General features: G+C 34.3%; 1 protein-coding gene across 1 annotated transcript in view; it reads right to left on the reverse strand.

The window, feature by feature from the left end:
• Positions 1-24,983, reverse strand: part of LOC136032863 (cullin-associated NEDD8-dissociated protein 1-like) — a 153,752-nt gene that overhangs the window by 92,752 nt on the left and 36,017 nt on the right. Inside the window, exons 7-11 of the mRNA XM_065713276.1 lie at positions 19,908-20,060; positions 18,769-18,877; positions 12,155-12,294; positions 9,970-10,130; positions 4,357-4,562 (exon numbers count right to left, since the gene is read on the reverse strand). Of these exons, the coding sequence (XP_065569348.1) occupies positions 4,357-4,562; positions 9,970-10,130; positions 12,155-12,294; positions 18,769-18,877; positions 19,908-20,060 (769 nt within the window). The remainder of the gene's footprint in view (positions 1-4,356; positions 4,563-9,969; positions 10,131-12,154; positions 12,295-18,768; positions 18,878-19,907; positions 20,061-24,983) is intronic.

The raw sequence follows: 24,983 nt of genomic DNA on the forward strand, positions 1-24,983 counted from the left end.
AGTGATGAAAAACTTGAGAGCCGTGGCTACTTGGACAAAAGCCAAGACAGATAGTCTCAGTGAGAGGTAAAGCTGACATAACCCTTTTTCAGAATTGTATAAAAAATGACGAAACTTGAAACGAACAAAAATTATTGCGGCGCAATTTATGCATAATATATCTGCAGCAATGGTTCAAAGAAACTGACTCCTACCCATATTTGTAGAATTCTGTAAAACAAGCACTTTAATATATAAAAAAAAAACAAAACGACGTAACAAACCAAGAGTAGGAGCAGAAAAGTACTTAAATAGCCTTCAGATCTAGAAAAGAAAAGACAGCTCAGTTTCATGCAAAGCACTATTTTTGCAGAATTCCAGAAATATAGTGGAATGTCAAGAGTCTGTTTATTTGAATCATTATTGCAGAAATATGTTGCATAAACTGCGGAGCAATAATTATTGGGCGTTTTCAGTTTTACCTTTGCTCTTTGATTCCATCAGAAACTTTACTTTTTTTTAATTTCTTTTTTTTAGGTTTTAAAAGTATAAAAATTTAGCGCTACAAAAAGATCTTAGTCTATTTCAGGCAGAGAAACTAGACAGGTCCACATGAGTCTTTGATAAAAAAAAAGGGCATAAAACATTTCTTTTACCTCGCAACTTTCTTGAATTTTCTTTTGAAATAATTTGCACTTTTGTTTCATAAGAGTTCACGAGGTATATTATCCTTGATATCTTTGAGGAATTGCAGCTGAAAAACTCAATTATTTTTGACAATTGTCTCATATGAAATATTAAGAGTTTTAGAAAACTAAAGAACATTAAAAGAGTTTCATATACGTATTTAATATAATCCATGAAAATTCGTGGTATTATAGCAATTTTTCTACCACAGCAAAGAATTTGAAATTCTCATAAGAAAGTATACTTTTGTTATTTGTTCCAAGAATTTTAACATTTTAGAAGAAATGAACTTTTAGGTCATTAGAGCTATCAGTTCCTACTAGGATTAAAAAACTAAATATTACTATACACCTTTCATTTTGTGATAAAAGTCAGCCTTTTTTGTAATTTATAATATGGGAAATACCCTGAAAACCTGTTTATAACGACATTTCAAGGAATGATGTAGCAAAGTCACTCAAATATCACAACATTTACCAAAGAAGCAATTTTTCGAAAGACATAAGTTTTGCATCATCTTGTATATGAAAATACAATTTTTGCAAAACAAAAATTAGTTTTATTTATACTCAAAAAAGGCATTAGATATAGTGGTCCCCTTTGAAACCACTCCTATTCCAAGATTCTACGACCGCTGGTTCGGTATAATCGTCTCTGGGAAAATAAAAACAGAAAAAAAAAACAAGACACGTCAGAAAAACCTATGCCAAAACGTACTTTAGCTTGTTGCTCAAAACGGGGAACTGTAATTCCTCTATATAGGAAATTCAACCATAGCGATGTCAAAGGTTTGGTTTTCATTTCGATCCGTCACTATTTTAGAGGAATTTCAGGTAAAGGCGGATCTAGAGCAAAATCTTGGGGTGGGGGGCAATGTGACAATGGTACCAATAATTGACCAAATTGCAAGTTTATCTAAAAAAAAAGACTGAAAACAGAAGAAAAAACATGAAACGAGGGCACCAAAAAAAATCTAGGGGGACCGCCCCCAGATCCACCGGTGGTTTCAGGCTCTTTCGACATTCCCACAAATTTGTTTATGCCAAAAAACTTTTACTATTAAGATTAGCTGAAATAACCATTTCTGAATCAGCTTCAAATGGCAAATCTTGATCACTTGACAGTTTTTTTTTTTTTTTCAAAAGGTTTTTTAAAACTTAAGGTTACTTAGGGCTGTGATTTGCTCTTCAGTAAGTTGCATGTACGACTGCAATTATGATTAATTCAGTGCTTGAGGAAGAATTTGAAACTTTGGTATATAAGACTTACTGCCAAATTATCAAAATAAAGCTTCTTCTAGGTTCTTTCATTCATACTTTTGTATAAAAACTCCGGCTTGAACTGATTTGTCTCAGCTAATAAGTATGTAGTACAAAATGGATTCGAAACTCAATCAGGTCTCTTGCAGCCTAAAACGGTCTATGCTTTGAACCAAGTGACTAAATGGAAATTATTAGTGACTAACTGGAAATTATTAGTAATGCCTGGTCGGTATTAAGTGGAGGTACAGAGTTTAAAGTTTTACTAAATTTGAAAATGTTGTAACGCCAACAATTTAGATCACTATGTCCTGTGGTGGCGCAGTGGATTTGACCTTAGCTTGGTAATACGGGACCCAGTGATCGAATCACGCTGCAGGAATGCACTGCAGGGCCGACGCAGGGAACATAGTAGTCAAGAAGCGTCGTTAATTCTTAAATAAATAAATTAGATCACTATAAGGAGACCTCAATTGTTGCCTTGGGGGATAGGGTGAAAAATCTTTTCGTAATCCTATCAAAAGGTAGTATCAACGTTTCTTTTTTTCTATTTTCCTAATTTTTCGCTTCTAGTTATCTACAACAATAAATTAATCAGTTCTTTATTAGTACCAATTAATCTAGTCTGTAAATTCAGTTGTACCAAATAAGTAAACGGCTTAATTGATTGATAGTCACTTGTCAAAAAAGAAAATCTTTTTATAAGATTCGCATGTAAGATCTTATATGCCAGTTTCAATTAATCTTCATGACAGACTATTCAAAGAGTTTCAAGTGCAATGAATTTACAAGAATTACTCTAAAAACGACCGTAAGCGGCTCCTTCTATTTTCAAATTATTCGACGTTGTCTTACATTTCGAATTAGATGGTACTTGCACTCTTTATAGCTTTAACTCAAGCTTTGTATTTTCCTGGTTGAATGACATGGAAAATTTGAAATTCAAAATTATACGCTATTTTAAGACAACGCTGATCATGAGATATTTAACTGTTTTTTTAGCTAAATATAACTCCAGGATTAAAAATTACAAAACCTCAAACTACATCATACTGGCATTCTATGTGGCATCAAGGGGTGCCAATTAAAAAAAAATTTAGAGGGCGGCAAAATGTGTCTTCAAAATCTAGGGGGAGGGAGGATAGTTGTCATTTTTGTCAATGAAAATATAAAAAATGGCGTTTTTCTAATGGAAATTCTCGCCAGATTAAGTTTTTTCATCTAGGGAAAACAAAAAATCTAAGGAGTCAATGGAGTAAACATCTAGCCATATGCCCTCCTCGCCCAACTTGGGCCACTAATGATGTCATAATAGCTAACGCTTGTTTGCCTCTCATTCCACGCAAATTAACGGCCCTGTGTCAATTCTAAATTCTTGGTTCAACCTGCCTAAAACTATAGGTAGGCGTGCCTTGTTTACCTCTCATTCCAGGCAATCTATTGGTCCTATATCAATTTAAATTCTTAGTCAACATGCCTGAAACTCCAGGCATGCGTGACTTGCTAAAAGATAACAAACCAGTATTGGTCCAATAAAAGCGGCAGACTTATTCCCGCCGTTTACGCGTACCATTTAACCAAACACTTGGAAAACTAGGTTCTATGACTATCTTAGCTCTATGACTATCTACTTTGGTTCTACTGCCCAAGAGATGACGCATGGACGGATAATAGATAGACATATCTATTAACAAATGAACTAACATCATTTTTATACAATCCTTATAAGGGGGGGGGGGATTAATGCCAGAATCGACTCTCACTTAATTGGACTATCTGTCTTGGCTTTACAATTAGGCATGACTTGATGTCAAAAACTATTCGATTTTGATTCAAAATTAATTTCTTTGGAAAACTATAGGTTTTCTATAGTTCTACCTATCATATACAAGCAAAAAATACTTTTGAAAAGCATTAGTATTTTTATATACTGAGGAGGCGTGTGGCTGTGTTGAAGAGCAAAGTGGGAGTCATATTGCATGTTAGCGAAGAATTTTTTATGGTTGCTGGTATCAATGTCCGCTTTGATATAGAGCTGCATATTTTAAAATTATTTTTTTTTTTATAAAATACACCAGTGTCCTCTAATTAAACTAATATCGGCAAAACTACCTATTAGCTTTCCAGAGAAAGCTAATAACAAGAATTAACAAAACCCAGGTGGATTAAGGAAACAAAGGAAATCACTTCTCGAGTATTTCAGAAACTATTGAAATATATCAAGCAATGCATAAATTCGAACTTGCTCATAAATATCATGATATATACTGAATTTCAGCTACGTTAAGACATAAGTACTTTCAAATATGCAACGAATTACCTTAATCCACTTTAACACAAAGACATTCAGTCATACGGCTATTTGACTTTATATCTCTTTATCTATTTAATACACTAGAAAGAGCAGACTAAATCTAAAATCGCGACTTACCAAAGGGCCTAAGTGCTTTCACAAGCAGCTGCAGGACTAGAAGGCCTTCTGAGATCACCTTGTAGAAATTTTCATTAACAGCGTTCACGGCTGGGGGTATTAACTGGTCTACATATGGTTGAATAACCTCGGATGAGTGATTCTTTATTAGTGTTTGAATGAAAATCAGAGTGTCACATTTCATCTGTGATGCAGCTGTTTTTTCACTAGAAAATTATTTTTATAAAATAAAAGGATAAAAAAAATAAATAAAATAAATAAAGGATAAAAGGATCAGCACAATCATAAGATCAATACAACACACAACGCTCATAGTGTTGGTCCGTCTATAATATTGTTGTGTTTTTTCTTGTCTTTTTACCAATTCCTTTCTTCTTTTTTTGTTACTCTTTCTTATTCTTCTTTTCTCTGTTTTACTCAGCTCCTGCTAAGTGCTTTAAAAACGAGTCATAAATAAATTATTAGTATAATTGTCATAGTACTTTTTAACTCTCCAAGTTTGTAATATTTTGGCACAGAAATTCATTTGATTGACTAAATTGCCTTAAAAATTCTTAAAATTGCCTTATTAAGTTAAAATTGCCTTATTAAAATTGCCTTATTAAAAAAAATTGCCTTATTAAGTGTTTGATTAAAGATCAGTGTATCGCTGAAGCAGCTTTTTTTTTTTTTTTTTTTTACTAAAAAACAATTATAATAACGATAATAAAGTATAATTATCACCAATGGTAAAAGGGTTATTTTTCTGGGTCTCTTAAATTTAAATGAACTTTCTCTCTCACACAATCTCCCTTTTTTGTGATTTAAATAGTATGTATTTATATGTTTAAATATTTTGTTTTATGATCCTTCCCCCCCCCCCTTATTTACAGGCCCTGGAACCTCTGTGGGGATTAGTGATTTTAATTAATGAATGATTTTGGTTATCTTTTTTTGGAAACATCTATTTATTAATCTAACACTATCGATTATAGCAGGAAAAAGATAGACACATCCAACGAGGGGCCATGAATAGATTAGAATTGTAATTATTGTAGCACTTTTCAACTTTTCAAATTTACAATATTTCGGCACAGAGCTTTATTTGACTGACTGAGTTGGATGAATGATTTTATATTAAGGTCCTACATAGAATAATTATATTTATAGTCTCTTCTCGAGACAAACCGTGGTTCAATACCGCATGTAAAAAGGCAACTAAATCTAGAAAAAAGATTCATAAGAAATGGCCTTCGATTAAATTAGACGAGGATCGGGATGTTTTTTTATTAGAGCTTAGGACAAGTATCTTAAGACTAGAGCTGGCTGCAAATGCTAGTTTGAAGAAAACTAAAAGGTTCCCCTTCAAAGCGGTAGTAGAGGATCGTCAATGAAGCCCAATCCTAGCCTAAACCTTCCTCAATTCCATCATTTCACCTCGAAGGAGTGATGATGCATTCTGGTCAGAAAAAAACGGATGCTCTTGGAGAAGCTAATTTGAAAGGTATCTCAAATTTATGATGCTGAAGTCGGGCCTCCTCCCTTTTTGCAACAAATTGATGCGAAAATCGCAAGTGCAAATATAACCAGTACCAAGGCTTTTAGAACGCTCAGTCAGCTGCATGTCACCAAAACATCAGGGTCTAACACGATGTCCAATATTGTCCTTAAAAGATGTCCCCCAGAACTTGTCAGTCTTCTCGCCTCTCTGTTTCGAAAATGCTTTGCAGCGGGAATGTTCCCAGAAGCCTGGAAATTTGCTCATGTAGTCCCTGTCCCAAAGAAAGACGTTGCCACTACCAATGCAGGATCTAGTTGACCAATTAATCTCCTGTCCTGTGTAGGAAAAGTCTATGAGAGCCCCATTAACAAGACCCTTTATCATACCTTGAGTCACGCCAATTATTGGCTGACACACAATAAGGTTTTCGTAGAAAGCGGTCTACGTTAGACTGTCTAATTGTGCAGCACCAAGAGTTGGTTGAGCTCCTGTCTCAGGAGCATAGCAATCACCTTATCTGTCTGAAATCATAAAATCCTTTGATCATGTATGGCAGAAGGGACTTCTATGCAAACTAAAACCCTATGGAGGCTTTCTTTTTCTGGTGTTCATAAAAAACCTAGGGGATGGACTTACGAAAAAAAAACCTCAACACTTAGCTCATAGCACGACGACAAGAGATTTTCATCAAGAAACACAAAGACCCCAGCAAGCCCCATAAGGAGTTTCAGGCTGATTAGGAAAAAAATTGAGGTGTGAGTAGATGAGTTGCTTGTCAGTTTCAATGCATTAAAACAAAAGAGCTCTTAATTTCGAACGTGCGAAATTTAAAGGATCACTCTGTTTTCATTTTCAAAGGAGTGGCAATAATAAGAGTAGACGCACAAATTATTGGAGCTCATTTCTCGTCAGATCTCACGTGCGCTTAAAGTGAAAAGGATCTCAGCAAAGTGAGATCCTCCTGCTCCTGGAAGCAAGGAGTAAGCTTAAGATACAGAAGCCTCCTCCCAGGCGAGTCCATTCTGACGCTAATCACGTGATGCATCTGACCAATCATGAAATATGTATATCCCGATTTTGCTGGTGCTCCAATCAGACACATCGCTCGTCTTCGACGTATCCAAAACCGAACAGTTCATGCGATAATTTCTAGCAACTCTGATGTCAAACCCCCCAACTCGATCCAGAATCGTTTCGAAGAAGCGTCAATGTATGTGTTCTACAAATATATGCATTGCCCTCCATCTGAGGAGGTATCAAAACTCGTTCCGAACAGAGCAAAGCCTTTGCGATCAACTCACCAAAGTGCATCTCGGCAAGACTACCTTGTGCAGAGTACACCCCGCCAGAAATATTCAAAAACGAGTTTCACCCGACGGCCCATCGCCAAAAGGAATGGCCTCCCAACAAAGGTAATTCCATAAAACCCTTCTCTCGAGGCGTTCAAGAGAAAGTATAATAAATACCTCATATATAAAAAGCGTGAAAATTACCATCTCTAGCGGCATATCATTTCTTGTGAAAGAGCCGTGACGCCTGTAAAATAATAATAACAAAGAAGAAAAAAAAATCAGTGTCAAATTTCATAGGTGAAGCAGCTGATTTTTTACTAAAAGTTAAAACGACACTAAAAGTTAAAACGGAAATACCTACGAAAAAAATGATACAAACAAAAAGCTACCTTCAAAATTTCGGCTACCAAATACTGGCTAAGTTTTCTAGAGCATTTTTGAGTAGTTCCTTTAAAACACAATTAAATCAGAGTCCCTGTTCCTATTTTATTAGAAATTCACGTAAGTTATTTTTTCGTTTTAGTTTCTTTCGCTCATGTTTCTGCTAGCCGACGCTGAGCACAATAATTTTTATACTATTTTTGACGTAGTTCATGACACTATCAAGAAATAACATTTTTTATTATTAATGTATTAAAAGTCACATATTTTGTTTTGTTTCTATTTTGTCCTTTCTTTTACAGGCCTTTCGTTTGAAAAACAGAGTACACAAAACGGGCGCTTTCGTCCAGACCTGAGTTAGAAATCATTAAGTATTTTGTCATCATGCATCGTAGATAGAATAAGGTGGAGACCTAATTTTTGTAATAGGACAGATTTTATCTCCTTTTTTGTAATTACAATCACTGAGCAGGAAACATCTCTTGTCTCCAAGGATAGACTTTTTTAGACTCCAATTGAATATTAATTTTGAAACTGACAATTTGGTAAACATTCTGTTTAATTAGCCTATGTAACTTATCAAAAAGATTTTTCATCAATGAGAATAATTTTAAAATATTATTCAAATCTTTTCTGTATTCGTAGGGCCGGATTTAAGGCTTTGGCGCTTCTAGACCGAACCGCTTGTGCAAAATTTTCGGGGATATCCCATAAAATTCGCGGATAGGTGAAGTAATGAACTAGGTGAAGCATGAACACAAATCATGAACCAAAACTATTAAAAGAGAAAGGTGATTACAGAACTTTCGGTTGCCATTCTTGGGAGATACTGACAGTTTATAAGTGGCCACAAAATTCCTTTGTTGTTTCAAAATCACTTCTCTGTGAATAGGCAGCTCGGTGGCGGAGTTGACCCGACACTATGACGGTAAATCAAATCCTTCCAGTTTTTGTTAGGAAAAATTCGCTCAGTGATAATTTATTGGACCCCCTGGCATTGTGCACCTATTGGTAAATACAGTCCTGCGTATTTGTAAGTCTCATAAGGTTTGATGAATCTCTATGAATGTAGTGAGTTCTCACAGACATCTCCTGGATTTTTTACACTCTAAGAAAGAGTCGCAGGAAGCAAACATTTTAATCAGTAACTCTAATTGATAGAAATTCAAATAACACAGTGTTTTAGGGTGTTTTCGATTTATTCTCTGAGCAAATGGTGCCATCTCTGAAATTCACAGACAAGGACCAAAAAGAATGGATTAAACGTTGACAGTACTATTTGAGCAATCATACATTATCCAAAAATTGAAATTATTACGAACAGTTTTATAAGCAGTGCCATCTATAAAGGACGATGATTTAGAACTTTTGTAGAGTGATCTCCATTGAAATTATGGCGCAAAACCAACGATTACATGATAGCTACAATTCTTGTCGTGGTAAAGGGTAAAGGGTTATTGTATGAAATACCCCCTACCTAATATATTTCTTCTAAGTAAAACCTAAGTATTACCTTTTTTTGTCGACGTTTTTTTTTTTTTTTTTTGCTATAGTAATCCTCTAAAAATTTAGCATTCTTCATCTAAGTAGAATCTACGTAAAACCGGTATTTTTGTTTGTATGAAATTCATTGAGTCTGTGAAATTCATTTAGTTTGCGATCTGAATCGAAAGAGAATGGAAGTTAAAATGAAGATTTGGGATTTGCCAAAGGCACAACATGACTTTACACTGTGATAAAAATAATATTTTTTTTATATTTCATTGCGCTTGAGCATCAGAGAAACAGACCAGCTATACTTTACTCCAAACAACTTCCCCCCCTCCCCCAATGTGCAAATATGTAGCCCAAATTTGTTTCTAAAGTATTATATTTCAATCTTATTTCGGTATATTTCATAAGGATTGAGCGTCAGAGAAAGGTTATGAAGAATATTAGATAGGGGGTATTTCATACAAGTACCAGGTAAAGAAATTTGTTTCCTTTATTTCCTCAAAATTTTAGTTCACAGATAAGATCTTCCATATTATGGGGACAGAACCAGCAATTCCAGCAAACAGCAAACGGTATCATTATGAAGAACCGGCTATCAATGGTTAGCCTTGATTAAACACGGAAAAATTAGCTCAAGAGACTTTATTATAAAATTATTTACAGAATGTAAATTACGCTGTGAAGTTATGCACCAGCTGGAAATTTTAAATTGATTGGAGATTTTGAAAATTCACAGCTTTTACATAGACAATTCTAATTTTTACATAGGCATCTACTTTTATTTGCCCAAAAGTACACGTCATCATGAGCCAACAACCCATACCCTAAAAAAACTTCTTGAAACTTAACATTTCACTAGGAAAAACTCAGCATTGTGGCACACCAATAAGATTGAACTGGTGGTAAGGCAGCATGCGAGCAATAGGCACATTATCTTATAGCAAATAAGCATAAAAGAAAACTTACTTGAGAGAGTACAATATGCCTGGCATGAGGATCTGAAGGTGAGGTGCTAGAACACCAGGTAAGGTGTGGACAAGCTCAGAAAGTAAACTTAGCGCACTGTGCCTGTTTTTAACGCTTTTCTCTTTGAGCAGATGCTGTGTAGAGTTGACTATACCGGGTACCTGTAAGTGTATATACAAATACATAAATAAAGCTTCAGTTCATTAAAAATAATAAAACAAGGATTTTCTTTTATTCAACTTGCATCTGAAATGTCCTTTATGAGTTGTTCTGTGAGCACCAGGATATACACATACGAAACAAGCACAGGTCAAACTTTATTATCAAAGCACATTAAACCAATACAAAGAACATACCCCGTAGAAAACGGTGATTTTATGATTTAATATTATATATTGTCTACCTTGTATTTGGGACCAAGTATATGTCTGTGTGTGAGTCCCTATCTGCTATTAACAGCTACATTATTCAAGCCAAAAATACGAAATTTTTGTGTGGAATGGGTTCGATGGGCAACCTCCCACAGCGTTATAGAAATGTTGGCCTTTTAGTTTTGATCCACTGTTTTTACCTAGGAATAAAAATAACATGACATACAAATTATGAATCTTGTTTCAAGAAACCTGTTTGTCATTGGCATAGGAAATAAAAAGGTATTTTAAAGTAATTTGTTTTATCTAATTAACGAAACTAAGCTTATTTTACTTGTTTGATAGTTTTATTTCCTTCAATATCTTTCAGAAACACAAGCTGGGGCTTAGTTTTTTTCCTTTTTCAATGACAGAAGTTATATAGCTTATACAGTTACATCACATTTTAAGTTGTATTACATATTACATTGAAAGTCGTATAGTTACATAAACACAAGTTATACAGTTGTGCATCGGCACCAGTTAAGGCGTAGTTAAATTGCGAAGGTTTTTTTTATTAATTTTTTTTTTTTATGTGGTCCTTTCTTTTGAGTTGAAATGGTCACAGAAATTAGTCGACATCTCATATATCTTTGAATATTATTTTCAAACAATCTCAAAAAACAGTATTTTGGTAATATATTAATATATTTTTCACCGTAGTTGGTTATGCCTTGCCTAGTTATTTATGGCTTGGTTACATAACATAAGTTTATAATTTAAGTTACATTATATTACAGTTACATTACATATTCCATTTTAACGCTATATAGTTACAATAACACAAGTTACATAGTTTTTCAATAGTATAGGTTGAGGTATAATTATAATTTGTATTGTTCTATTTTTTATCTAGTCACATTAATAATCCTTGTATTATGTTGAAAAAGTCCATAGATTAGTAACCATTTCATTTCTTTTTCTCTCCAAAAATAGTGAAAAAGTAATATAATTTTTCAACGCAGTTGGTCATTCTTGTCATCCTTTGCTAGCATGCTCTTAGGACTTTAGGATACCCAAAAGTTTTAGTTGAATTTTTGCTGGCACAAAAAAAAGTCCTGTTTATATTAACAAATCACTAGAAATGAGTTGGCTTTATTGTCACTCACTCTAACATTAAGGCACGCAAAAAAAAAACTAAACAAAAATGGTTACGGTTAGAATACCACCCTAATATTCTTCCACTACTAGGATGTCTCGGAAACTAAGCATTATACTTGATCGACTAAATAAAATAAAGAAACGTTTCTCTAAACAAAATTCGACTACGACAATGTGCTGCAATCGTTTTGTTCAGAATTACATTCATTCATCAACATTCATGCATTCATTCATCTCAACCAGCAATTTTATGCTATCATATCAACTTAGTTAATCAGGTTGAACTAGAAGCACAAGTTATTTATCTGAATTTTGCTTGTATTGATAAGCTCATTTTTCTAAAGCAGCATTATTCGCAAGCTGGCTAGCTAAGCCAGTTTACTTCAATTTGATGTTCACGACAAGCAACGATTCACCGGGAATGAAGTCTATTTTCTATCTGAATATTATAAAAACTGAAATTTATTTAGAAGACCGAATTATAATAACTGACGGCTGAAGCTTGAAAAACACAAGTAACAGGCAGATTTCATAAAGGGAATTTCATAAGAAAATAACGAGGAAATCTAAAGAATTCCGAAATATCTCGGGGTTGGGTTAGAAGTGCCCCTCCATTGGCGTAAGTCCCTTTCCCTTATGTACGGCACCATCAGTTTAAAAAAACACAAAATGACCTGTTGCTGCAGCAGGGAAAGAACAACACTTTCGTGTTCCATGGTGTCCGTATCCGATGTCATCACAATAACTGGTTGCGTTTGTTTCAAAAGTACGATGAAAGCATGGAAAATGTCCGACTTCACGCTTTCTTCCCTTTCTAAAACAATGATATAAACAATTAGTACTCTTTTAAAATAAGACAAACAGAAATTATAATCGATACCTTCAGTATATACCTTTATGAGAGAACCCATGTAATCGCCAAAATTTTAAGAAGAGATGAAAATTCGTTTACGATTTTCAAGAATGAAAAGAATTAGAGAAAACTATTTCAGGAGTACATAAACATTGCTTTGGGATTAATTATTTATTAACTATGCTAAAACTATAATTTACTTAAGATTTTTTTTTTCATTTTACTGCCAATCAAAATTTGTTCAATCAAACGCATAATATATTTCCATTATTGTGATTATAATCTGAAAGTTTATACCTATCCTAACGATTTATATAACAACAACTGCTCCCAATTAGTAGTCATCAACTGAAGCTGATATTCTGATCTATCTGTGACAGGTTGGGTTGCATTTTTCTAATTATTTAGCATTAATAGCTCAAAATTGTGCTTTTCCTTATTTCTGCCTCAATCAAAACACGTATATTTTCATCTTGTGTTTCCAGCAGTGCTAACTGTAAAGATGCAAAGTATGTTACTAATATATGACCGCAAATGTACTATTAATTAGTGCTTGAATTCTGTATATTACATAGTTAAAAATACAAATATTTTCCAGCAATAATGTAGGAATACATCTCAAGGGGCCTGCGTTTTTTAGATCAAGGACTCCATGAAAGTAATTATATCACAGGAGCAATATGAAAAATACCGTAAAATGTAGAGGAAAAAATTTGAACCTTGTAATTTAAGGGGGGAGCTAAAGCCCCTCTACCCTGCATACATGCCTAAATCTTTTAGGCATTTTATATTTTACCATTTTATCAAGTTTAGCTATAATATTATTAATATAGGGATTCTTTCTGATTAGTTTTGATCAATCTTCTGTTCAACTCTGAAGGTATAAACATCTAAAAAGTGTTTTTTTCTGTTTGCCAAGAAATTGGCATTTTGTTTAGTACCTTGTATACAAAGTTATTATATTGAATTATTTACCTATTTTGCTTAATTATCACTTTCGGTCACAGATGTGCGACTTCATAAATTTGCGCTTTATACTCTCCGGTTTTGAAAACAAAAGTGATACAGTTTTCATCATAATTATGTACAATTTCAATTTTGGGTTTCTTTTTGGTTGAACGCCAATTGTGTGTTAAGAAATGGACGTACCACGTATGTTTATTCAAATTCTACTGCAGTTCCATGAGGATCTTTCTAAAAAAAAAAAAAAAAAAAAAAAAAACTGATTTTTAGTTCTTTACGTCCTTACGTCTTTACGTTCAGTGAACACAGTTCACTGATTTTTTCAAAGTCTGATGTCTGAGGACAGTGAGACTTGTGCTACACCTTTCATCTGAATTTGGTAGTTTTTGGTCATGCTACTTTTAAGGGATTCTTCTTTGTGCTTTGCTGTTTCCTTTGTTCGTTTTTTAGTAATTTTTTTTTCTATCCATAAAGCATTCCACGGGGGAGGGGGGCCTAGCCCCTGTTTTATGAGCGCAGAGTTGCTGCGTCTGTTTAATAGTAATAGGGGTTTTTATGGGTTGCTACGTGTAAAATAATTTAATAATCGCTTTGTAAAAATGTGTCTTTATCAATTCCAGAATCAAAATTACTTATTACAGAAAAAATCATAGTCACGACCGAAGCCAAATTAGTTTTTTTAATAAAATAAGAAATAGTAATAATTTTACAATAAGGATGGCCTATTGTTAAGCCCAAAACTCCCCAACATTTTGTTTGCTAAAATTTTTCTTTTCTTTATTTTAAGAAGTCCATTTCAATAGTTTAAATCTATTATCTATTAGGGGGAAGGGGTGGATGTAAAGTATAGTGGAAGCGCCTTCAAAATGTGTTAACTCACAATTTTTCTGTACACTCAGAAGTAAGACTTGTTTTCTTAAAATATTTTCTTCTCAATAGCCCTTCTCAATAGTTGTAGGGTAATACCCATAGTTTTGATACTGTTTCCAAATACTGATTTGTGATATTTTCCTTAATGTACGATGTAGGCTACTACTTTGATTTTGATAATATACTTCCTTTGGAAGTGGTTATGCACTACTTCTTTACGTGCTCCTTATTTCCCCAACAAGTCATGGTCTAGATATTTACATAGCACTAGTTGCAGTCTCACCTTTATTCGAAAATTAAATGTTTTGGTGTGCGACTTTATTCGTTTATGCACAATTTTATTTTCTATATGATAAAAACAATTTAGCAACCTTAAAGTTAAGGGGATGTAGCTCGGCGGCAGAGTGCTCACTAAGTGTGATTGAGAGATCTGCGGTTCGACTCAACCCGTCCCCCCCTTTATTTCTTTTCTGTTCCAAGCCTTAAATGTCTCTAACTTAAACTTTACCAAAAAGTTTTACTAGAGTTTTAAAACCAATAAAAAGTGATAATGCAAATTTGTTTTAAAATGTTGTCCAAAAGAAATAAGCTTTCCCAAAAAAAGTAAAGACTTAGATTCAAACTTAAAACGACAAAAAACAAATTTATATTGTGATTCAAACTTAAAAAAAACAAAATTTCCATGAGAGACGACGCCCCTAAGTCTTCTAAAGACTAGCACATAATTTGTGCTTTACTGAAAACAGTCCTTATTTCGAGTTGAATGTTTATATTTCTCACAACGCCATCATAACAAAGAGACAAAAAACAAATAAAAGCCTCAATATTTTTTGATTTATTGAGATTATAAAAAGAGAAAAAAATTAAAATGCATTCTGTTGTCAGTAAAGTGCAAATCACGTTCTGGTTTTGAGAAGGCATGAGGGTTGTCAGCCCTGCTCATGTTAGTTTGACCTCGTCTTGAGTTTGACTCGGGGATTGATTGTAAATTTTATTCGTTTTGAGTTTCCTTAATTTATTGATAGTGATTTGTGGTGGTTTTCTGTTGGAAAATTTCTTGACTTTATTTTTGCCGTTTTTGGTTTAATGTAGCTCTTTACTTTTCATTGAAAAGCTTCTTTTATGGAAGTTATTTTTTCCAAAATTAATCAGAGGAAGAAGAGTGTCCTTACTGACAAACAGAAGGAATTCGGATTAGGCCCAGGTAGGGTTCTAGCCTTGGTATGTCGTGTGCACCTCTTTCCTTACACGAACTTTTCCTTGACAACTTCTTACAAGCATATCTTCGCTAAAAGAACTCGAAAAGAAGGGCTTTTACGGTAGAGATACCATAAGAACAAACAGAGCACATGGTGCAAAGCTCGAGTCTGATACAGTCCTCAAGAAAAGAGGCAAAGGATCTTACCATGATTTAGCAAATGGCAGCTTGTGTCTGGTGAAATCGATGACCTGCAGGTCAATCATTATCGCCTCAAATATGATAGGAAATGGAAAAGTGAAAAAAGTGCAGAAATGGTGCAAAGAGAACAGGACTGAAGTACCGTTAAGGCAACTGGAATTTACTGCAGTGTTTAACTGGTCTATGGATACAGTTTATAAGCTCAACCAAATGGCTTCGTATTATCGAGTGTTCACTCGGTCCAGGAAGTGGACACTGCAGCTCGTATTCCCCCTGATCAACTTGGTGGTAGTGTATGGCTGGCTTGAATACACCGAATTTCAAATGGCCAAAAAGTCCAAGAACTCTATGTGTTCCCTGGCTCTCCCGTCTGGGGTCGCCAAGTCTCTGGTTATGAGCAAAGACACAACAACCATGAGACAAGGGAGGCCTCACTTGGACCCTTTGACCAACAACGAGGAAGAAGATATCGATGGCTTTTCGGCTGCCCACCCTCCCTCAAAGAGGAAGGCGAAATTCCAAAGATCATGCTCTGCCCTAAAAGGTGACTCTTTTACCCATTGGCTTAACAAAATAAACTTCAAAACAGGTGCAAAAAGGCTCCATGTGTCATGAAAACCCGCTTCAGCTGCACTAAATTCAAGGTCCCGTTATGCCTGGAGGAAGCCAGAAACTGCTTTGTAAAATTTCACGTTCCTTAAAAAGAACGCAAAATGAGATAAGAACGTATTTACATGAGATACGAACGCTATAAGAACGCATTTGCTAATCGTGGTTCTTCACTTTTTTTTGTAGATATTGTACTTGAATACATAAACGGTGTCATTTTGTCCTCAGACAAGTACATTCAAGATCAGACATACGAAGGATGTAAGAATTCCGAGAACAATACCGTGTCATCTCAGTGACTCAAAAGCCCTAAAAATAGTAGTCGTATTTTTCTCATCCACTCCAATAAAATTTTTGACTGAATGGGTTATCATTGAAGTGGTTCACAATGCATCAATCGTCGCTGTTACTTATTTGCCTAACAAGTAAGAAACAAAAATCGTAGAGGAAAACCAAGGTGAGACAAGTAAGATCTTCGCACTCTAATCAACAAAAACAAATGGGCCTTTACCCTTTCCCAAATTTGGTAATTTGGTAATCAACAAAAACGTTTGGTAAACACCAAATGGTGTTTGCCCTTTCTAAATATCCCACAACAAAAAGTCCTGTTCTAATGACCAAAATGCTATATGCGTTATTTAAAAATGTACATTTTTACTACCTTTTAATATTCCATCAGGGAATCATGGCCACGTGTCTTTTGTATTGGTCAAACACAAAAAGAAGGAAAAATCTAAAAACAAAAGTCCATAGATCTTAAATACAATGACCCTCCAGTTTCCAATGACCTAAATCACGTATAAATTCTTAGGCCTCAGACGAAGCAGTATGGGGAACCAGTCACAATTTGAACTGCAGGCTGCAATCAGAATTGCAGCATTAGACAATATAACTACGGTTTATAGAGTTCGTACTTCACTTTTTTAAAATTCTAATGGGAATATTTTTCGTTTGGTGGCCACATACCAACAGTTTCCAAGCGTCAAAGGCCCCAGGCCAATCAGTTTCATATTTTCTTTGAACTAGGTATCGAGGATGTTCCATAAAAACCTCCCTCAAATTAATAGTCACTTCAAAAAAGAACTTATAAAAAGGTCTGGAATAAAAACAGCTTCGGCTGTAGCTTAGATAAAAAGCCTTAGCAAGTTTAAGTTCTACGTATTGCTACCTTACATTGAGTCCTTTTGAAGGCACTGAGAAAAGTGTCCCATTCCCCTTCCTCCTCTCCGAATATGCTAATATAACTACAACCTTAAGTTGCTTTTGCAAAAGAAATTGTCAACTCCATTTAGCTACTATAATTTCAGTTACGGGCTTATTCTCTCTAGTATTCTTGAATTCTAGAGTTAACAGCTCTAGAAAAGTGTTTTTTGTTTGTTTTTATCTTTTAGCTCCTAGAGAAGATTTTAAGGAATCCTTGTATTCCTTGGCCTCAGACAAAGGAGTATGGGTAACTGAATGTACTCCACACCAGCATTATCATCGATTACACTCCCAGCTACTACACTTCCCAGCTACTATTTCCAGGGCTTTTGTTAAACTTGACATGGTTTTGGATGCCCTCTGTACCGAACCATTAGGTAGTATAGCTACCACTTATAGAGCTTGTGCTAAATGTATTCCACTGTTTTTAATTCTAGCAAGAGAAATTTACCGTCCGTGGCCTTCGTACTTTAGAATAGCTGTACCACATACCAACAGTTTCCAAGCCACTAAGAACACCATCTGTCAGCTCATTGAGATATAGGAATTCCATAAAAACCTCCCTCAAATTCATAGTCAGTTAAAAAAAAGAAGAACTCATACAAAGGTGTGCAATAAAAACTGCTTCGACTACAGATTGAAAAAAAGAAACAAGTTAAGGTTCTCCGTGATCATGGCGGTGGATATTGTGTCCCCCTTCCTTCTCCCCATATGGGCAGATATAACTAAAGCCCCAAGAAAAATTACCAGCTCCATTTAGCTACTCTAATTTCAGATCAAAGGCTTATTCTACCCAGTTTTCTCGACTTCTAATTTTAATAGCTCAAGTCCAGTGTTTTTCCTGTACAAGCTTTTGGCTCCTAAAGCAAATTCTATGGGCTCCTTTTAACAAAATCTCTATTAAAAAGTATGGAAAGCTAGAAGAATGGAAAGTCGACCTAGTCTCAATGGGCAGAAACATCTACGTCACCAACGTTACATCAGATGAGATATCCCACCTTTCATTTCCATTATTTCTTACAGAATATTGATTCTTTGGCAGTGAGTGGCCTAGCTCTCTCCATATTGCATATGCTAAAAAATGGATGCAACTATATTTTATTATTATCTTTCATAGTTTTAAATGGCAATATTGTACATTAATTCCATTTACTAAATTTTTGTATCGCTCGTGATTTTAATATTGAAATATTGTATGTTAGTTCCATCTGCTGTATTTTTTCCCCTTCTTTATCGTACTCCACAGGCCCTTTTTTTAAGTACGTGTTACATGATTTTCTTATATTTAGCTATGTGTATCATATACACACACACAAGGGTGAAGCTTGGGTAGAGACGTTATAAGGGACGTTACACACACACGAATGTAAAGCTGTTAGGAGGGGGATCACCTTTAAATCTGGAAACAAGTACTGGAGCAACATTTCTATAAATTTCTGGTAACAGTTCGTTTCTGGAAGCTATGATTGATTCAAGACATTTGGTTGCAGCCCTCCGCACCTAAAAGTAAAGAAAATTAATCTAGTTTCTAATTGTACTGCCAACTAATATCAAATATTATAAACAAGAAAAAAAATGAAACTAAAAAGAAAATGGAGGGTAATGGAAAATTTTAGACCTAATTTTTGGAATCAGTAGATGGCAATCTATAAGAAACACTAAAAATTTTAAAAATCGTGCGTGAAGAGGTTAAAATGTATGGTGACACATTATTCCCCATGTTTTTGATAGAGCTTAAAAAAAGAAATTTACCATTGAACCCATTGAAACAAAATTGAAATATACCATTGAATATACCATTGAAATAAATGTAATGCTTAACTGGCTGTGAAGTCAGTATAATATTCATAAATCTCTTCCCCAGGCTTTTGACCAAAGAGTTGCATCTGCAGCACTTATGCTTACGAAGCCCACAAAGGTTGCTACAACATTTCACGAGATCACTGATAAATCTAGTTTTATTGCGATAGGCTACTTAAAATCTACAATATATTGCAAGAAGTCTAGGTCGAATTAGGACATTTTTTCTAGAATTTTTTGTTTAAAGCCTAACATTACAAAATTAATATGTTCTTTTTCAAAAGCACTGAAGAACCGAATAGGCTAAAAACACTCCGATGAGCCCTAATTGATAAACATGCAGATATTTGTTTTATTTGTTTATCATATCCTATTCGTTCTTTTATAGTTTACTTATACAATATTCGTCATTGAATGGAATAAAATTCAGAAAATATCTTTTTAGAAAAAAGTAAAAAGCAACATTGAAACTTAAAACGAGTAGAAAAAAAGCTATATAAAAAGTCAAAATATAAACGAATAGAAAGTGCTATGAATGAATAAATGAAACCGAAACAAACAGAAATATAAATTAATAATAAAATTGAAATTAGAAAGAACCAGCTGATGACCTGTTATTTTACCGACTTGACTAAACACAAACATTTACATATTGGTTAAATTAACTAAATAATTATTCTAAAAAACATTCTAATTTGTTATTCTAATATCTCAAAAAATAATATAATACCTTCCAGCTGACATCATCATCGTCTGAATAACCATCGTCTGACTCCTGGGCATCTAAATCTGTCTCCATTTGATCATCAGTTCCTTCCTCATCCTCAACATCGTAATTGTAATTAGGGTCATACATTATGTATTCGAGGCAAGTCTTTATTATCTGAAAAGTGAGAGGCACATTTATTTTAAAAAAAAGTTTAAGTCGTCCTTCATTGCAACAGTTCCCATTTCACAAGCTTTTTGAGTGGCAAAGTGCGAGTGAACTTTTTATTTGCTGTGAATTTACACCTTAGCAATTACTTTAATATCGCCAGCAAATATTCGAATTTTTTTTTCAAAAACTTAACCGCTTTCCCCCCTTATTAGCTCTAGTTTCTAGATATCAAATTTGTGCGGGAATTTATTCAACTGTAAACTCCCCAGACTCACGGTGGCCAATCTTACAGTCACACAACTGGCATTCACCCTTAGTCAACGGGTTGGCGACACCGAAACTCAAACCCTGTTTTGAAGGACACAGAATTCCAAGTTCAGCGTTCTATCCACTCGGCTAGGGGGTGTTCTAGTTCTGGGACAAATATCTTGAAATGGTATAATTATAGAACCATTATAAAGGAATACAGAAAATTGTAAAACTATGAGACTTCGGGGCTCACGTATAGAGCACGAATAAATATATTAGTATTGCTTATGCTTTTTATGTTCTAGTGAGCAATCCAACCTAGTACCAATCCAGAAGACCAAGAATTTGACTATCGGTGTGGGCGATTATAATTCAAAAGATCAACTGCTACCTTTGAAAAACAAGCTTAGATGAGAGGCATCATTGACTACCTCCAAAGAACAGCATCGAATTAAAAGGTTTAAGTTTCTTTGTATTCAATCTGCAATTTTCTGAGGTTAAGAAATTAGTAGAATTAAAAATTATCTTCAAACTTTTCTTTTATTTTAAATATTTACTGGTACTGTACAAAAAGTGTGGTTCAATCCCATTTTCTAGGGCTATAATGAGACAAAGGTTTCATTATAGCCCTATAATGAAACCTTAATGAAACAATGAAGCATTGTCTTATACACAATGGCTTCGTCAAGCTTCTACAAAAGCTTGTCTTATGGCTAAGACAAGCTATATGAATTGTCGAAGGTTGTCCTTTTCGGCCAACCGTCTAGGAATAAACAGAGAGCAGGTCGTCCGCGGTTGGAGTGGGAAGATGTTGTAAAGAAAAATTTAAGGGAAATAGGAACTTTTTAGGAGGGTCTAAAGAGGGATGCTTTGAATAGACCAGTATGGAGGAGCGTGCATATCTGTGTTGGCTTCATGCGACTTGGTGCTGCAATGAGTTGTTAGTAATAGTAGTATTTACTGCCATTCTAGTCAACATAAAATTTACCAAGCATGGCATACCCCACGGCCTTCATAATAATAATGTTTCTTTTACCTTCAGTCAAATACAAAGAAAAATAAAAAATACGGAAAAATAAAACTAAGATTTTGTTTAGCTTTTTATAACGAGTTTTATGATTTTGCTGCGTAACACTAGATGGCGTGACTGCTCTTTTATCCATATCTCTCAAAAACCAGTCTTTCATGTAGCTTTATAATTGTTTTAAAATAAGTAAATAAAGAATTAACTTCGACATTTTGCTTAATTTGAATTACCAGTGGGATGAGTTTGTGTTAAAAACCGCCAAATACGTTTTATAATAATTGGCAAAAAAAATTAAATTCTACCAAAACTAGAAATGACACATTTCGTTTTGAACTTCTAATTCCAGTTTACATCGGAATAGTGAAGATTTTACAAGACACGCGGTAAAAGATACAAAGGTACAAAAAAAATGTAATACTAAAATTTAAAAGCATGGAGAGTTGAAACAAAGGCTCTGTAACACTAGTTGAAAAAACTTATAATGCAAAAAAAACCTCTGAAATTTTCCTACATTTTAAGTAATTGTAAAAAATTGGTACAATTATTTTACCAAGATAAATATTTATCTTTGTCAAGGATACAAAGGTCCTTAAAACATTCAAAAAAAAATAATAATAATAATAATAATATAGTAGTAAAGAATTTGTTCTGTAGAGTGCCAAATCCTACTTGAATCATTGCAACAATAAAATAAATAAGCCTTCGAGTAGGATATACCTCTACTCACTGCAGCACCGAACTCACTGCAGCACCGAACCGCTTATTCCAGCATAGCTGTACACGCTCCTCCTACATCCCTACCAACCAAGAAGTTCACCTACCAAGTCCACCTACCACAACATTATTAATTGTTTTAAGATCTTCAAAACTTGTTGCATTCTTCATGTCTTCACTCTTGATTTTCACTTTTGACTCACTCAGATTCTCGGTGTCGCTTGTCTTCTAACCGCATTTGTCTTTCTTCTTCATTTTGGATTTTGATTATTTCAGACAATTTAGCTATGTCCTTTACTTTAGCTGCCCGTATTGATCTTGTATCATTTGACAGTCGAGGTTGATTTTCACTCATTGTGAATATAATTTTTTCCGGCTGTTCTCTTAGTCTATTCAGGTTTGATAATTTATATGATTCCAAAGACTTATCATTTGTAATAAGTGCAAATTGTTGTTTTTTATGTCTTCCTAAAGGAAGACATTATATACTAGATACATCGAGTCACTTTTTATCAATCAAAAAAACAAACTAATTTCAAAATTGTCAACTATTTTACTAGTTTGAATTAAAACATTAAAATTATTGCTCGGACACCATAGATATTTTGCAGTTTATATAATGACTTTAGCTGTTCTAAGGAATGTCTTAAATACTTTCCGTCTATAATGTTGCAAGCATCATAACACATTCACTCTTGTGGTGGGGGGGAGGGGGGAGAATGATGTAATTCATCAAACTTTTGGTATCTTTTTTATTGTTTTCGAATTATTGTAATCCCTTGACAAAATATATGCAAATATTTTTGCAATTACCAGTTTTTCGCTCTTTAAGCAATTTAATATAAACTTCTCCGTGCATGAAAATCTTCAATTTTTCCACATAAGGGTAACAAGATTGACAACGTTATTGCAATACTGATGCACATAAAAATGGCGTCACTCAGATAAATACATTTTTCCGTTGTTTTTATCAGACAAAAAAAAACTAATTTCAAAAGTGTTAGATATTTTACTAGTTTGAATTAAAACATTAAAATTATTGCTCAGACACCAAAAATATTTTGCAGTTTACATAACAACTTTGGAGATTCTGAACTGAACTTAAAAAAGTTTTCAACTTTTTTCAAGTCTTAAAACTAGTTTAAATTTTTCAGGCATTTTTCTAGTTTGAATTAAAACAACAAAATTATTGCTCATGCACCTTAAATATTTTTGCAGTTTACAAAATAACTTTAGCGATTCTAAACTGAACTTAAATTTTTTTTTAACTTTTATTCATGTTTCAAAAAGACATTTTTTATACTTATAAGAAAAGAAATTCGGTAAAGACGTTTATGACTTCTACTAAGTTTCAAACTTTTGGTTTTCTTTTTTTATGTTTTAGAATTGTTGTAATCCCTTGTCAAATGTCTAATCATCATTTGTAATAATTACAAATTTTAGTTTTTTTGCGCCTTCCTACTGACATTATATAACTGGTTGTGTTCAAACCTGTAAGCATAATCATGTAGCGAGTGGATTTTATCTAAAGAAAAAACAAACAAATTTTAAACTTTTGAGGCATTTTATGGCACATGGTACTTACCAAGTGAAATATGGCGATTGCATTTTCTGTCAGTCTGTCTGTCTGGCGAGCGAGATAGTTGAGAAGAGTTGTTAGGACGGTTAATTCGGAAAAATTAGGTATTTTTAACTTACGAAAGGGTTATCGGACCTTAATGAAATTTGATATTTAGAAGGACCTCGTGTCTCAGAGCTCTTATTTTAAATTCCGGTCAGATCCAGTGACATTTGGGGGAGTTGGAGGGGGAAACCAGAAATCTTGGAAAACGCCTAGAGTGGAGAGATCGGGATGAAACCTGGTGGGAAGAATAAGTACAAGTCTTAGATACGTGATTGACGTACCAGACCGAGTAAGCTCTCTTTGGGGGAGTTGGGGGGAGGGGCTATTTTTAGCGCTTTGGCGAGTTCAGTGCTTTTGGACCTGCTAGGACGATGAAAATTGGTAGGCGTGTCAAGGACCTGCGCAAATTCACTTGATAACAGTCATTTCCCCGATTCGACCATCTGGGAGGCGCAAATCCACTTGATAACAGTCGTTTCCCCGATTCGACCATCTGGGAGGGGGACTGGAAGGAGGGGAAATCGTGAAAATTGAAGTGTGTTTATCTTACGAATGGATGACCGGATCTTAACGAAACTTGATATATAGATCTCATGTCGCAGATGCTTTATTTTCAATTCGGATCGGATCTGGGGACATTCGGGGGTGGAGAGGGGAAACGAAAATCTTGGAAACTGGGAATCTTCGAATAATTTTAGGTTCCGACCTCGTCACAAGTTCCATATGAGCTCTTGGCTCCTCAGACCTCGTCACAAGTGCCATATGAGCCCTTGTCTTTTGTTTTAGTTTGAATTAAAATATGAAAATTATTGCTCACACACCGTAAATATTTTTGCAAGTTACATAATAACTTCGGCCATTCTGAACTTAAAAATGTTTTCAACTTTTTTTTCATGTCTTAAAAAGACATTGCTTATACTTATAAGAAAGAAAATTCGGTAATGATGTTTTTCTAATAGCGATTTCTACTAGGCTTCTAACTTTTGGTTTTCTTTCTTAAGGTTTTGAATTGTTGTAATACCTTGTTAAAATACATACCAACATTTTTGCAATAACCAGCTTTTTGCTCTTTACGCAATTTAACGTCTTTTCATGCTGGCTATTCAAAGATATTTGATTATTACCGAAGTCCGATTACTAACAACGATTTCTACTAAGCTTCAAACTTTTGGTTTTCTTTTTTAAGGTTTTTGAATTGTTGTGATCCCTTGTCAAAATATATGCAAATATTTTTCCAATAACCAGTTTTTTTCTCTTTAAGAAATTTAATATAAACTTCCCCATACATGAAAATCTTAAATTTTTTACATAAGCG

Source organism: Artemia franciscana, chromosome 11 (assembly GCF_032884065.1).
Source record: "Artemia franciscana chromosome 11, ASM3288406v1, whole genome shotgun sequence".
In the NCBI taxonomy this organism is placed as follows: Eukaryota; Metazoa; Arthropoda; class Branchiopoda; order Anostraca; family Artemiidae; genus Artemia; species Artemia franciscana.